Source organism: Hyperolius riggenbachi, chromosome 5 (genome assembly GCF_040937935.1).
Source record: "Hyperolius riggenbachi isolate aHypRig1 chromosome 5, aHypRig1.pri, whole genome shotgun sequence".
Classification (NCBI taxonomy): Eukaryota; Metazoa; Chordata; class Amphibia; order Anura; family Hyperoliidae; genus Hyperolius; species Hyperolius riggenbachi.
Genome location: NC_090650.1, coordinates 270,921,497 through 270,936,395, shown reverse-complemented (window position 1 = coordinate 270,936,395; position 14,899 = coordinate 270,921,497). Strand labels below are relative to the sequence as shown.

The 14,899-nt window shown below is 48.2% G+C and overlaps 1 protein-coding gene across 1 annotated transcript in view; it reads right to left on the bottom strand.

Annotated features, from left to right (window-relative positions):
• The window catches only part of JARID2 (jumonji and AT-rich interaction domain containing 2), a 221,212-nt gene extending 216,086 nt beyond the window's left edge, over positions 1–5,126 (bottom strand). The window contains exon 1 of the mRNA XM_068236929.1: positions 4,463–5,126. Within this exon, the coding sequence (XP_068093030.1) occupies positions 4,463–4,507 (45 nt within the window). The 5' untranslated portion in view covers positions 4,508–5,126. The remainder of the gene's footprint in view (positions 1–4,462) is intronic.
• Positions 5,127–14,899: the final 9,773 nt, after the last annotated feature.

Here is a 14,899-nt window from a genome sequence, read left to right as displayed (position 1 = left end):
AGGGATTTATTGTCTTGGCTGCCAACATGCTGTACACAGATTTTCAATCGATTGCAACATGATATATGTGGAGCTGCTGCCGCCTGCCAGGTCACTCAGGTCTCCCCCATCTGTACTATCCCATGGCAGCAAAGCACTGACCTGTCCCATCGGTGCATGTCCTCCCATGTCCGGTGGTTTTGCTCCATGTTGTAGGGCACCTCCTCCCTGCATCTTCTCCTCTCTCCGTCATGTGGCACAAGCTAAAGTTCAAACACTACAGGTCCAGCGTGTACGCTGCCGAACCTCTAGTGTTTGAACTTCAGCTTGTGTCACATGACAGAGAGAGGAGAAGACGACACTGGGAGGTGGAGCCCCGCGGCATGGAGTAACACCACCAGACAAGGGAGGACACATGCCAGTGGGACAGGTGACAGCACTGCTAACACTCTGCATCAGTCGTGGTCAAATCAAGTGCAGCGAACGACGCACTCCCAACACTCCGCCGGGCAAGTAATTTCCGTCCTGTGCGATCAAACAATTCCAGACAGAAATCAATCATTTGGGCAATGTTTGCGTCAGCAGTTTCTGGCAGATTTGATTACATTGATCGAATCTGCCATATCTTGGACAGGTAATAACTTTTAGTGTGCATCTTTGTAAGCAGTAAAAACTACAGCACACTGCCTTCCTATCCAGAGGGGCACAGTGACAGTGATTCTGATTGAAACATTGTTAGTTTGAGCCTGGGTGCACCAACTACCCACGGGATATCACCAGCAAAATTAGCATGGGGCCCTGGGATCCCCACCCTGACACCATCACATAACTGAGCAGCGGTGCAGTGTAATATTTCCCCACTCCAGCAATGAGTCTCTTCTGTTCATCCCAGCAGCTGCACGCTCTGTGCTTCCACACCACCTTCTCCAGATCACATGACATGCTTCAGGAGCCAGAGGTATGCAGCATAGAGCATATGGCTGTCGTAAAGATCATAGGAGACTCAAAGCAGGTAAATAATACACTGCATTACTCTGCTGAAGGGGGAGGAGTTGGCCCCCACTGTCACTATAGTTACATCACTTAGTTTGAGACCATACTGGCCTGCAGATTAGACTATGTTTTAGATATTAGACCCTTATGTGATTGGGTTTGACACCCCTGGTCTAGGGCCAATTTTGGGGGAACTTAACTGTATGTTTATGGAATATTGGAAGAAGCCAGGAGTGCTTGATGGAAAAATTTCACCTGATAGCAAAAATGACTTGAGGTAAGGCCATCATTTCAGTTTTGATTGTTAGTAGATTGTAATATTTTCCAGTGTTAATAAAGTGTATGTGTAGATTGTAACATTTTCCACAAGTGTATGTGGGTTGTTGATGCCAAATCATTGTGCTGTTACGCTAGGTACACACAACAATTTTCTGGCAGATTTACCTGCCAGATTTCATTTTTTTACAGCATGCCCGAATTTGTCTGAATTTCGATAGATTTTCTGATCAATTTTCTAATCTATTTCCATAGAAGTGAACGGAAATCGCTCAGAAAAAAAATTTCTGACCAAAATTCAGATCGGACATGTTGGAAAAAATAAATCTGGCAGGTAAATCTGACAGAAAATTGTATCGTGTGTACCTAGCATAAGATAATGCACAAAAGCCATTATACAGGCATTGTGGTAGTACAAAAATAGGTAATGCACTCTACTGTAGCACTCACTTCTGCAAACAATTGTCAGTAAAAAGTGGTGTTATGCTGGGCATACACGGGTAGATAGTTTGGTATCAATCGAGCTGCTGAATGCTCGATTGATAGTTTCCGACATGTCCAATCACCGCGCAGATCGAGTCCCCGCTCGATACCCTTGGGCGGACAATAGTGGAAATCGAGTGGAAGATAAGGAAGCGCCTGCGGGGACGAGCGGAAATCGATCCGGGCAGCCGCGGTGTGAGTCGATCTGGCAGCTAATCGAGCCGCCGGATCTAACCGTGTATTCCCAGCATCAAGACACCACCAGATGTATAAAGAGAAAGAATGTTATGTGGCTTTAGTCAAAGCCTGCAAAGTGCCTGTGTACATCTGAAACATTTCGCAAATGAATGACTAAAATGTTTCAATTATGAATTTCGGTGCAAATGTATCATAAATGAGAATGCTGTGCTTCACATAAAATAACGTCACAACAGTTCAGTGGATATTTACTAACCTCTGGGTGGCACAACACTTTTACTGACATCTGTCATAAAAATGTTATTAGACCCATAAACTATATATAAACAGCTGGCTCCCTAGGTTAAAATGAGTTCTGAAAATGGCAAACGAAAGCCTATAAAATAAGCACTGTTAGTTAATGAACACTCACATTTTGTTTTCATCATTCCTACAAAACATACTACCTTCAGTCATTTTTCAGAAGTAATGGTGACATTGATTAACCTTCAATTCTCCAGGTAGCACAAAATGCATATTCTTTTAACTATGTGCAAGATACATTGTGTGATGTATCTGATACATTGTCTGGCTAGCTGATGTCATCTCAAAAGGGTACCTAGCTACTAATATACATAAATACTGGTGCCAACCTCTAAATTGTAAGCTCACAAGGACAGTCAGGGACCTCCCTTCTAGTGTTTCAGATTTCATATGAACATGCACACTGCAGTATTGGTGATGTTTCAAACCACACATCAACCATGTATGTATTTGTATGACTGGATGTCCTAATTGTATATGTATACATGTTCCCCACTATTTGTTTTGAACTTTGTATAGCATTACAAAAGATGTTGACACTATATAAATAAATAATAAGAAAAATCTGTCACCAATACTTCCAGATCAGAAATCACATAGCTTGAAGTGCTGTGATGTAACAACTATCATTACACATCTATCCCCCTCTTTTTTTATTTTTTATTTTTACAATTTCTAGGGGCAAGACTGGGCCATCCCGCCTCCACGATGACGTTCTATAGTTTCCACCAACTCCTCCTCTTAGACAGCGTGACGTCAGAATCAAATCGAACACAACTGTATCCAGACGTGGAGAGAGTGACGTCACAAAGCCAGAAGCGTTTCGTGCACAGCCCAGGCAAGCACCGGCAACGTCTGGTAGAACTGCTTGTCCAGTAAAACCTGTTGATCTGCCCGTGGTATAGAGGCAGGATACGGTGCTGGTGGAGGAGGAGAATGGAGGGAGGGGGGCAAGGCCAGCAGCGAGCAGACAGCAGCCATGCTTATGGCTGCAGAGTGAGAGGGAGGGGGCTGATTTATGGACCAGGGTCTGCTCAGCACAGCTATCCACATCAACTATACCTCCTTGCGCCCCCTTCCTTTCTCATCACACTCCCCCTCTCCAAACAAACACCACCCCCCGTCACCATTTGGGGGAGTTGAGATGTTGCCAGGCAGAATCTCTGCGACACGATTCCATGTAGGGTGGCACGAGTTAACGAATACAGAAGGGAGGGAGGAAGAGGGTGCGCGCACACACACACACACACACACACGGATCAATCCATACAAGTTTGCATTTATTATCCGATTGCTTCGATCAAACATACAAACAGCAATCAAAAGGGAGAATAACAATCAAATTGAACAAAGACAGCACTGCTATAGTTAACTGCACTGGAACTAAAAGTATTCCACAATCATAAGCAAACCCACTGCAATGCGGCTGGGCTTTAACACGCTTTGAACACGATCAAGTCATATTCTCAGCAAAATAAAATAAATAAAAATGTACTAGCATTGAGAGTCAGTTAAACAAAAAGCTTTTAAGAATAGGAATAAAGTGAGAAGGCGTGTTAAAACGACGAAAATAGCAGTATCCGGCTTGACAAAGGAAGAAGTTACGATCGCGTGTGATCCCTTTCTTCTAGCAGCAGCCTATACATCAAAGGCCGAGCCATTTAAACATGCTGCATTATCGTGCGGAAACGGGCTTTTCTAAACATAGTCCGGCACCGGATGACATTACATCAAAACAAAGGAAAACCTGATCAAGTCAGCAAGCGTGCTGAGGCATCATAAACTTAATCCAACGCCTGATTAGTAATGCCTCCGAGTGTAACCTGATCCCTAGCAGCGAGCGATCCCATCAGCCAGATCCCTAGAAAACGATCGCCATAATAACCAGAGGCTGGAAAGAGCACGCTGAGCACATTCATGTAGCCATTTAATTCAGCACATTCTTGATGGGGGCTATGACATCCGCCGTGCCCTTCTGTGACAACAGCTTTATGATTGTGTCATTTGAGGTCAGCACCTATAATCCATGGGCAACATATTTATTTAGGACGAGCGGTTTGATGCAGGACACCGGGGCAGGGACTGAAACACCCGACCGCCAGCTGCATCTGCTGATAAAGGGTTAAAGCCCATCTTCAGCACTACAAAAAGAAGTCAACCTTGGCATTTAAAGGTCCGCTTGGAAATGTGCCACTCACAACAATAACACGGCATAACGATCTCTACTTACATATTTCTTCTGGATGATATTCCTCTTGGGCCTTTCCTTGCTCATTCTGATCTCCTGATAGGGTCAGCAAAAGACGACAATTGACTCATGAATTAAAGCCCCGTCATATAAGGAAAAGCAGTCGCCAAACCCGAAATCCCGATTCTGCTGGTTTAGTGGTAGCTGGTAATTCGACTTTTGTGTAGTCTCCCTTTTACCTCGGTCGATTCACCTTGAAACAAATCCTTTGTGGGAGAAAGAAATCAAAGGCGGTCGATGCATAAAAAAAAATATCACTTTAATAAAACGACCATCTTTGAGATTTTTTTTTGTAATCGTCTTGAGAAGAGAGAAAAAGATTTAAAGAAAACGACGCCCTGTGCTTCTTTTTTGTTGTCGGTTTTCACAGTCTCCAATGCAAACAGAACATGGTTTTAGCTTGTAATCAGCAGCTACATCTTGCACAGTAATGTCACCAGGGGAGCTCGGGGGTAGCTAGGACTAACGAGGGGTGAAAGGGTGTGCATAAATAATATAATTATTAATAATAAAATAAAAAAGCAAACGTTGAAAGTCACGTTTCAGCTGCAGAACTCTAGCAGCAGTGAGCTCTGCACTGTATGTGTGTGTGTGTCTCCTCCAAGCTTTTTTCCTCGGCCTCCTCTAGCCAATAGCAGCAAGAGTAGGGTGGTGTCTAGTTCCCATGCAGAGAAAGAGTCAGTGATGTCGCCGTGACGTCAGCACATCACATGGCTCAGGCATGGGGAGGTCCTGCTCTAGGAGGCTGGACTCGCAGAAGCTGATTAGGAAGAAAATTGTGCCAGTAGGTTCAGCTTTAAATGCCGATTGCTGAATAGTTGAGCTGTGTGCATTCAGATGACACAATAATACACATAGCTGGTAGAGGGGTGAATTTTGAAGACTGGAACAAACTTCAGCATGCAAAGGAAACTGAACTAAAAATCAGTTGTAAAATTATTTAGAGAATGGAAATTAAAAGCTGGTTGGTTTCCCTAAAATTGTAATTTTCAGGATGGTAAAAAAAAATGCTGCTGAAAGCTGTTTTCATACATTTTGTTTCAATTGAAATGCTCATTAGACATATTGTATAATTCAGGCAGGGCAGCCATCAGGGGGGTATAATTGACACTGCAGTGAGGGGCCCAGGGCTTCTGGGGGCCCCAGGCCCCCCAAAGTGCTGGAAGGGCTGCATGCACTGGCTGCGGGCCTGTGGCTCACTAACCAGCACACCGCATTACAGCACTAAGAGAAGAGTGACATCAGCGCTTGAACGTGGGGAGCAGATGAGTGGGCCCGCTACTGCAGACTTTCTATACTGGGGCACCACCTATATCTGGCTACAGGCTGCCTATACTGGGCCATCATCTACACCTGGCTACCTATACTGGGGCTGGAACCAGCTATAACTAGCTACCTCTATTGGGGCACCACCTATACCTGACTACTTATACTGGAGCACCATCTATAACTAGCTACCTTTACTGAGGGCACCACCTGTACCTGGCTACCTATACTGGGGCACCACCTATATACTTGGCTACTTATACTGGGGCACCTATAACTTGCTACCTATACTGGGGGCACCTGTACCTAGCCAGGTACTGGTGCACCACTGGTACTGGTGCACCACCCATACCAGGCTACCTATACTGGGGGCAACAATACCAGGCTACCTATACCGGGGCACCACCTATAGTTGGCTACTTATACTGGGGGAACCTATACCGGGCTACCTATACGGGGGGCACCTATGCCTGGATACCTATACTGGGGCACCTATACCTGGCTAAGGCAGGGGGATGAGCTGAGACAGAAGGGGACAAGAGGTAACACAGGGGGATAAACAGAGGCACAGGGGTAACAGAGGCGGACAAAAGATGCACAGGGAGAAAAGAGATGAGACGGGAGCATGAGGTCACACAGAGGGACACAAAAGAGGCACAAACTGAGGTGAGACACAGGGAGACAAAAGAGGCACAGGAACAAAAGAAGGGGACAAAAGAGAACGGATAAAGGATAAGAACGGACCTACAAGTCCCTATCTCATTTGTTAACCGGGGTCTACCTGTATTTTCCTAGTATTTGGCTCCACCCACAACATGCCATGATCACGCCGACTTTTGCCGCAGCGCATTTCGCGCACAGACACGGGGTAGGGTGGCTAGTGGGCGGGCATGGCAACCAGTGGGTGAGCCCAAGGAGGGGGGGGAGGAGTCCAGCCCTGATGATGTGTCAGGGGCCCCAAAATTTCTGATGGCGGCCCTGAATTCAGGTGGCTGATTGCTCAATCCATTTTCCTCCCTCATCCAAAAAACATACAGGTAATGTCAGGCCCGGATTTACATCACAACAGCCTATAGGCACAGATGTCCTGGAACCCTAGACTTCGCCCTCCATGAACCTACAAACCCTCAAACCAAACTGCACTGCAAGTGCGCTGGCTGTCCCAGATGTTACTTCTTCCATACTTCTCTTGCCCATCATAGGTAGTTACAGGTGTCCCTTAGCATTAGGTAGTCAGAGGTACCCTCAGTATTAAGTAGCTAGCAGTGCCCCGGCTGAAGGGAGATCTCATCAGTGGAATTCAGAGAGCTGGATGAGTAACCTCTCATTTACACTCTCATCAGGACTCTGCATAGGGATGGAGCAGGGCCGAGCCTGGGCGGGTGCAAGGCACCCAGGCGCCTGCCTCTGAGAGGCGCTGCCCGGCCGCCGCTCTCCCCCTGTGGCCGAAGCTTGCTCGCTCCCTCTAGCCGCCGGCGCCGGCCGCGTCAGACCTCGATCAGGCGGGCGGGAGCTAGGACCTAGCACGCCGCACTGATATGCGGAAGTGACATCGCTTCCGCATATAGAGCGGGTGCGTCCAGCGCCCTCTCACTGGTCGGGTCGCCCGCTGATTGAGGTCTGAAGCTGCGGAAAGGTGAGGGGGGAGCGGCGGTGGCTAGAGGGGAGCGGAGCGCAGCGCTCCTGTCACTAACTACCTAAACGGGGACCCTATACCCCCTGGCTACCTAGACTGGGCACATATACCCCCCTGGCTACCTAGACTGGGCACATATACCCCCTGGCTACCTAGACTGGGCACATATACCCCCCTGGCTACCTAGACTGGGCACATATACCCCCCTGGCTACCTAGACTGGGCACATATACCCCCTGGCTACCTAGACTGGGCACATATACCCCCCTGGCTACCTAGACTGGGCACATATACCCCCTGGCTACCTAAACTGGGCACATATACCCCCTGGCTACCTAGACTGTCCACATATACCCCCTGGCTACCTAGACTGGGCACATATACCCCCCTGGCTACCTAGACTGGGCACATATACCCCCCTGGCTACCTAGACTGGGCACATATACCCCCCTGGCTACCTAGACTGGGCACATATACCCCCTGGCTACCTAAACTGGGCACATATACCCCCTGGCTACCTAGACTGTCCACATATACCCCCTGGCTACCTAAACTGGGCACATATACCCCCTGGCTACCTAAACTGGGCACATATACCCCCTGGCTACCTAGACTGGGCACATATACCCCCTGGCTACCTAAACTGGGCACATATACCCCCTGGCTACCTAAACTGGGCACATATACCCCCTGGCTACCTAAACTGGGCACATATACCCCCTGGCTACCTAGACTGGGCACATATACCCCCTGGCTACCTAAACTGGGCACATATACCCCCTGGCTACCTAGACTGGGCACATATACCCCCTGGCTACCTAAACTGGGCACATATACCCCCTGGCTACCTAGACTGGGCACATATACCCCCTGGCTACCTAGACTGGGCACATATACCCCCTGGCTACCTAAACTGGGCACATATACCCCCTGGCTACCTAGACTGGGCACATATACCCCCTGGCTACCTAAACTGGGCACATATACCCCCTGGCTACCTAAACTGGGCACATATACCCCCTGGCTACCTAAACTGGGCACATATACCCCCTGGCTACCTAGACTGGGCACATATACCCCCTGGCTAGCTAGACTGTCCACATATACCCCCTGGCTACCTAGACTGTCTACATATACCCCCTGGCTACCTAGACTGGGCACATATACCCCCTGGCTACCTAGACTGGGCACATATACCCCCCTGGCTACCTAGACTGGGCACATATACCCCCCTGGCTACCTAGACTGGGCACATATACCCCCTGGCTACCTAGACTGGGCACATATACCCCCCTGGCTACCTAGACTGGGCACATATACCCCCTGGCTACCTAAACTGGGCACATATACCCCCTGGCTACCTAGACTGTCCACATATACCCCCTGGCTACCTAGACTGGGCACATATACCCCCCTGGCTACCTAGACTGGGCACATATACCCCCCTGGCTACCTAGACTGGGCACATATACCCCCCTGGCTACCTAGACTGGGCACATATACCCCCTGGCTACCTAAACTGGGCACATATACCCCCTGGCTACCTAGACTGTCCACATATACCCCCTGGCTACCTAAACTGGGCACATATACCCCCTGGCTACCTAAACTGGGCACATATACCCCCTGGCTACCTAGACTGGGCACATATACCCCCTGGCTACCTAAACTGGGCACATATACCCCCTGGCTACCTAAACTGGGCACATATACCCCCTGGCTACCTAAACTGGGCACATATACCCCCTGGCTACCTAGACTGGGCACATATACCCCCTGGCTACCTAAACTGGGCACATATACCCCCTGGCTACCTAGACTGGGCACATATACCCCCTGGCTACCTAAACTGGGCACATATACCCCCTGGCTACCTAGACTGGGCACATATACCCCCTGGCTACCTAGACTGGGCACATATACCCCCTGGCTACCTAAACTGGGCACATATACCCCCTGGCTACCTAGACTGGGCACATATACCCCCTGGCTACCTAAACTGGGCACATATACCCCCTGGCTACCTAAACTGGGCACATATACCCCCTGGCTACCTAAACTGGGCACATATACCCCCTGGCTACCTAGACTGGGCACATATACCCCCTGGCTAGCTAGACTGTCCACATATACCCCCTGGCTACCTAGACTGTCTACATATACCCCCTGGCTACCTAGACTGGGCACATATACCCCCTGGCTACCTAGACTGGGCACATATACCCCCTGGCTACATATGCTGGGCACATATACCCCCTGGCTACATATGCTGGGCACATATACCCCCTGGTTACATATGCTGGGCACATATACCCCCTGGCTACATATGCTGGGCACATATACCCCCTGGCTACATATGCTGGGCACATATACCCCTGCCTTCATATACTGGGGACATATACCCCTGCCTACATATACTGGGGACATATACCCCTGCCTACATATACTGGGGACATATACCCCTGCCTACATATACAGGGGACATATACCCCTGCCTACATATACTGGGGACATATATCCCTGGCTATATATTCTGGGGACACTGGCTGTTTGTCATTATGTGCATTTACTGGTGAAAATCTGTCTCTTATTATGTGCATTTGCTGGTGAAAAGCTGTCTCTTCTGTGCATTTGCTGGTGAAAAGCTGTGTCTTCTGTGCATTTGCTGGTGAAAAGCTGTGTCTTCTGTGCATTTGCTGGTGAAAAGCTGTCTCTTCTGTGCATTTGCTGGTGAAAAGCTGTCTCTTCTGTGCATTTGCTGGTGAAAAGCTGTCTCTTCTGTGCATTTGCTGGTGAAAAACTGTCTCTTCTGTGCATTTGCTGGTGAAAATGTTATGGCGAGAACCAGTTGACCTTCCCACTGAGGAGAGGATCCCCCAAGAGTGTAGGATCTAAGTGCCCACGGGTGTTTACCAGAGCGCCCCGCAAGGGACGATGGACTTTCAGCGGCCTATTGTTCACCAGGTTACACTCAAGGAAGGACCCCAACAGTGAGTTAGAGAACAGGCCACACCAAGCGGTGAAGGGCTGGAGTCCCAGATGATGTTGAGGTAGGGAACACCTCGATGTGGAGGTTGGAGTGGAAGCTGAGAACAACTGAGAGTAATCCGTATCCAGGCTAGGGTCGAGGCAGGCGGCAGGCAAGAGTAATCCGTGTCCAGGCTAGGGTCAAGGCAGGCGGCAGGCAAGAGTAATCCGTATCCAGGCTAGGGTCGAGGCAGGCGGCAGGCAAGAGTAATCCGTGTCCAGGCTAGGATCAAGGCAGGCGGCAGGCAAGAGTAGTCGGGGTCACAAGCAGGGGTCAGATCAGCGGAGAGAATCGGAGTAGTCAGGCAGGCCGGGTCGCAACAGGAGTCTTAGCAAGAAAACCAGATAAGGTCACAGCAGGGAACACAGGAACCACACTAGCTGTCAGAACGAACAGCACCTGACTGCTGGAGGGACTGGCCTTTTATACAGGCAGGACGGCTGATTGGCTCGTACGTGTGTACGCCACGCATGCGTCCATACGGACGCCATACTCCGCGCATGCGTACGCAGAGTCGCGTCCGCCGTGACGCAAGCGCGCACACGCCCCCCATCACAGGCTTCAAGCTGCGGCGAGTGACGCGCGCGCGTACTACACGAGACGGAGGCCAACACCGAGCTGCAGGAGCGTGAGTATGACATTGCCCCCCCCCCCCTTAAGGGCAATCTCTGAGTGCCCTCAGGCTTGGGTTTTTCAGGAAATTTTTTGTGAAAGGAACTGACCAGTCGAGGGGCATGAATATTACGTGCAGGTTCCCATGAATTCTCCTCAGGACCAAATCCCAGCCACTTGACCAAGTACTGCACCATCCTTCCCCGTCTCCTGCTATCCAGAATCCTCTCAACTTCAAATTCCTCACTGCCATCGACCAAGACCGGTTGGGGAGGTTCCAGTGCTCTGCCCTGAAATGGATCCCGTACCACTGATTTCAAGCATGACACATGGAATACTGGATGTATACGTAAGGAATCAGGTAGATCCAGTTTAAAAGCAACATCATTAATCTGTTTAGAGATCGTATAAGGGCCAATAAACTTGTGGTCCAAGTTTCCTGGAAGGACAACGAAGTTTCAGGTTAGTTGTAGATAACCACACTTTATCTCCCGGCCTGAGGACAGGACTATCCCTTCTTTTCTTGTCGGACTGAAGCTTAGCCCTTGCCTGTGCCTTTGAAAGATTTTCTTGAAGATCTTTAAAGTTCTGTAACAACCAGGTAAGTCTTTCTTGGACCATCGAAAAAGAACTTACTGTCTTAATGTTCGGAAATGTCGTCGGATGAAATCCATAATTAGCAAAGAAGGGGGATTGACTTGTGGAGGAATGGACGGAATTGTTATATGCGAACTCCGCTAAAGGTAGTAAAGAGGACCACTCGTCCTGTGCTGCAGAAGAGAAACATCTTAAATATTGTTCCAAAGTCTGGTTGGTTCTCTCTGTCTGCCCGTTAGACTGTGGATGAAACCTGAGGATAAGGAGGAACCAATCTTTAACTTCTTACACAACTCCTGCCAGAATTTAGAAGTAAATTGTGATCCTCGATCAGAAACAATATCAGAAGGTAATCCATGGAGCCTCACTATTTCTGTAATAAAGGTCTCTGCTGTAACAGCCGCTGACGGAATCTTCTTCAATGCAATAAAGTGGGCCATCTTAGTAAGCCTATCCACCACCACGAAGATACAAGTATTCCCAGAGGATAATGGCAATTCAACGATAAAATCCATGGTAATCTTATCCCAAGGGCGGGAGGGGATGGGGAGCGGAGACAACAGCCCCCAAGGCTTCAACCTCAGACTCTTAGCCCTTGCACATGTAGAACAAGAGTTAACATACTCCACGCACTCCTTCCTCATTTCTGGCCAGTAGAAGTTTCTTTGAAGTAATTCAAGGGTCTTGGATATATCTCCATGGCCCGCTAACAAATGATCGTGACATGCCTGAAAGACCTTGACCCTGAGCTCCTGAGGGACGAAGATTTTGTCCTCTAGCACAGGTATACCTTCTTGTAAATACACCCCGGGAAGCTGATCCAGAGGAAGGGACATGGCGGCTTGTTTAATCTGTGAGAAAAGGTCAGATTGTATTATCAAGAAATGATTAGGTGAGAGAATAGTATCCGGAACTTGAGAAGAATCATTCCCAGGGAACATCCTTGATAGTGCATCTGATTTAGCATTCTTGGACCCAGGCCGGTAAGTCAAATGAAAATTGAATCTTGAGAAAAACAAAGCCCACCGAGCTTGACGAGGGCGGAGACGTTTTGCTGTTCGCAGGTACTCAAGGTTACGATGGTCTGTAAAGATAAGAACAGGGTGCTGTGCTCCCTCCAGTAGATATCGCCATTCCTCCAAAGCAAGCTTAATAGCCAACAATTCCCTATCTCCGATATCATAATTACTTTCAGCAGGGTTAAGTTCCCTTGAAAAGAAGGCTACGGGATGCAACAGAGATTTTGGCCTGAAATGTTGAGACAGAACTGCTCCAGTGGCGTTTTCAGAGGCATCAACTTCTAAAACAAATGGTTGACTAGGATCAGCATGACGAAGGATAGGGGCCGACGTAAATAATTTCTTTAGATGGTCGAATGCGGCTTGAGCTTCCGATGTCCACAGGAAGGACTGATGAGCTTTAGTGAGGCGAGTAATGGGAGCAACTACCGCGGAAAATCCCTTAATGAATTTGCGATAGAAATGAGCAAATCCTATGAATCGCTGAACTCCTTTCTTGTCCACAGGGGCTGGCTAGTCTAATATCGCTGCAATTTTTTGTGGATCCATGGATATTCCATCCGGAGAGATATGGAGACCTAAAAATTGAATTTGCTTCTTGTCAAACTCGCATTTTTCTGGCTTGGCATATAATCCATGTACTCTTAAACGACCCAGAACCTTTCGGACTTGTAGTCGATGCTCCTCCGGAGTGTTAGAATAGATCAAGATGTCATCCAAATAGACAATCATAAAATCTTCTAAGAAATCCCTAAAGATATCATTGACTAGGTGTTGAAAAGTTGCCGGGGCATTGCATAGTCCAAAGGGCATGACACAGTACTCATAGTGGCCGAATTTGGAACGAAAAGCTGTCTTCCATTCATCCCCTTCTCGAATTCGCACTAGATTGTATGCTCCTCGAAGATCCATTTTAGTGAAAATCTTAGCATCTCTCAATTTCTGGAAAAGATCAGGGATGAGGGGTAAAGGGTACCGATTCTTGACTGTGATTTTATTTAATTCTCGGTAGTCCACACAAGGCCGAAGTGATCCATCCTCCTTCTCTACAAAAAATATGCCTGCGCCTGCTGGAGATTTGGAGGGCCTGATGAATCCTTTTAGTACATTCTCATCAATATACGTCTTTAAAGCCTTGGTTTCAGGTTCAGATAGTGGATATGTACGGCCAAAGGGAAGTAGATCTATCGGACAGTCGTAGATTCTGTGTGGAGGAAGAGTATCTGCCCCCTTCTCATCAAATACATCCAGGAAGTCATGGTAAATGGAAGGGACAAGGTTCTTGGTAGCTTCATTCAAACAAAGAACATGACCGATCTCTGGGAGGCAGTAACGAGCACAGTAACTGGAAGGAAATGAAACTTCCCCTGAAGGCCAATCAATTTGAGGGTTGTGCGCCTGGAGCCAAGGCATTCCAAGAATAACAGGAAACAACGGAGAGGGAAGTAAATCCAGGCTGAGATATTCCTGATGTCCAGATTGGGTAACAGTAAGGAGAGGTAATGTTTCCTGAGCAACAGATCCGGTACTAATTGAAGAGCCATCGGCCAATAAAACAGGAAAGGGCCGGGTTTTGTTACGGAGAGGCAGTTCAAGTTGTTGAGCCAGTGAGATGTCGATAAAACATGAACATGCCCCTGAGTCGATGATGGCCTTAACTTCTTTCATTCCTCTTGGACCCTGCAAAGAGAGGAACAAGGATACATGAGCAGATGAACCCATCTGGACGTTACTAGAAATTTCACATACAGCATCGTTATCCTTACTTGAAGGCCTTGCAGGACAGGCCTGACGAAAGTGTCCAGCAGCTCCACAGTAAAGACATAAGTTAGCTGAGATGCGACGCTGACGTTCTTCAGCAGATAAAGAGGCTCTGGCTACCCCAATCTGCATGAGCTCTACCACATCACCAGAAGAACTTGCCGGAACTGAGACTGAAGGTGTCAGGAGAGGAGCCGGATAAGAAAGACCCCCAAGCAGAACGAGGACCTCCAGACCGCTCCAAACGTCTTTCCCGGAATCTTTGGTCAATAGAAATGGCCAATTGAATAAGATCCTTCAGGGAGTCCGGAATTCCTACTCGGGCCAACTCATCTTTCAGTTGATCGCTAAGACCTAGCCGAAATTGGAATTTTAAAGCTGCCTCATTCCACTGTGTCTCATTGCTCCATCGGCGAAAAAATCCGAAATGTAGTCCTCAACAGGCCGCTTTCCTTGTTGGAGAGCACATAGTGCTGCTTCAGCTGATGCCACACGACCAG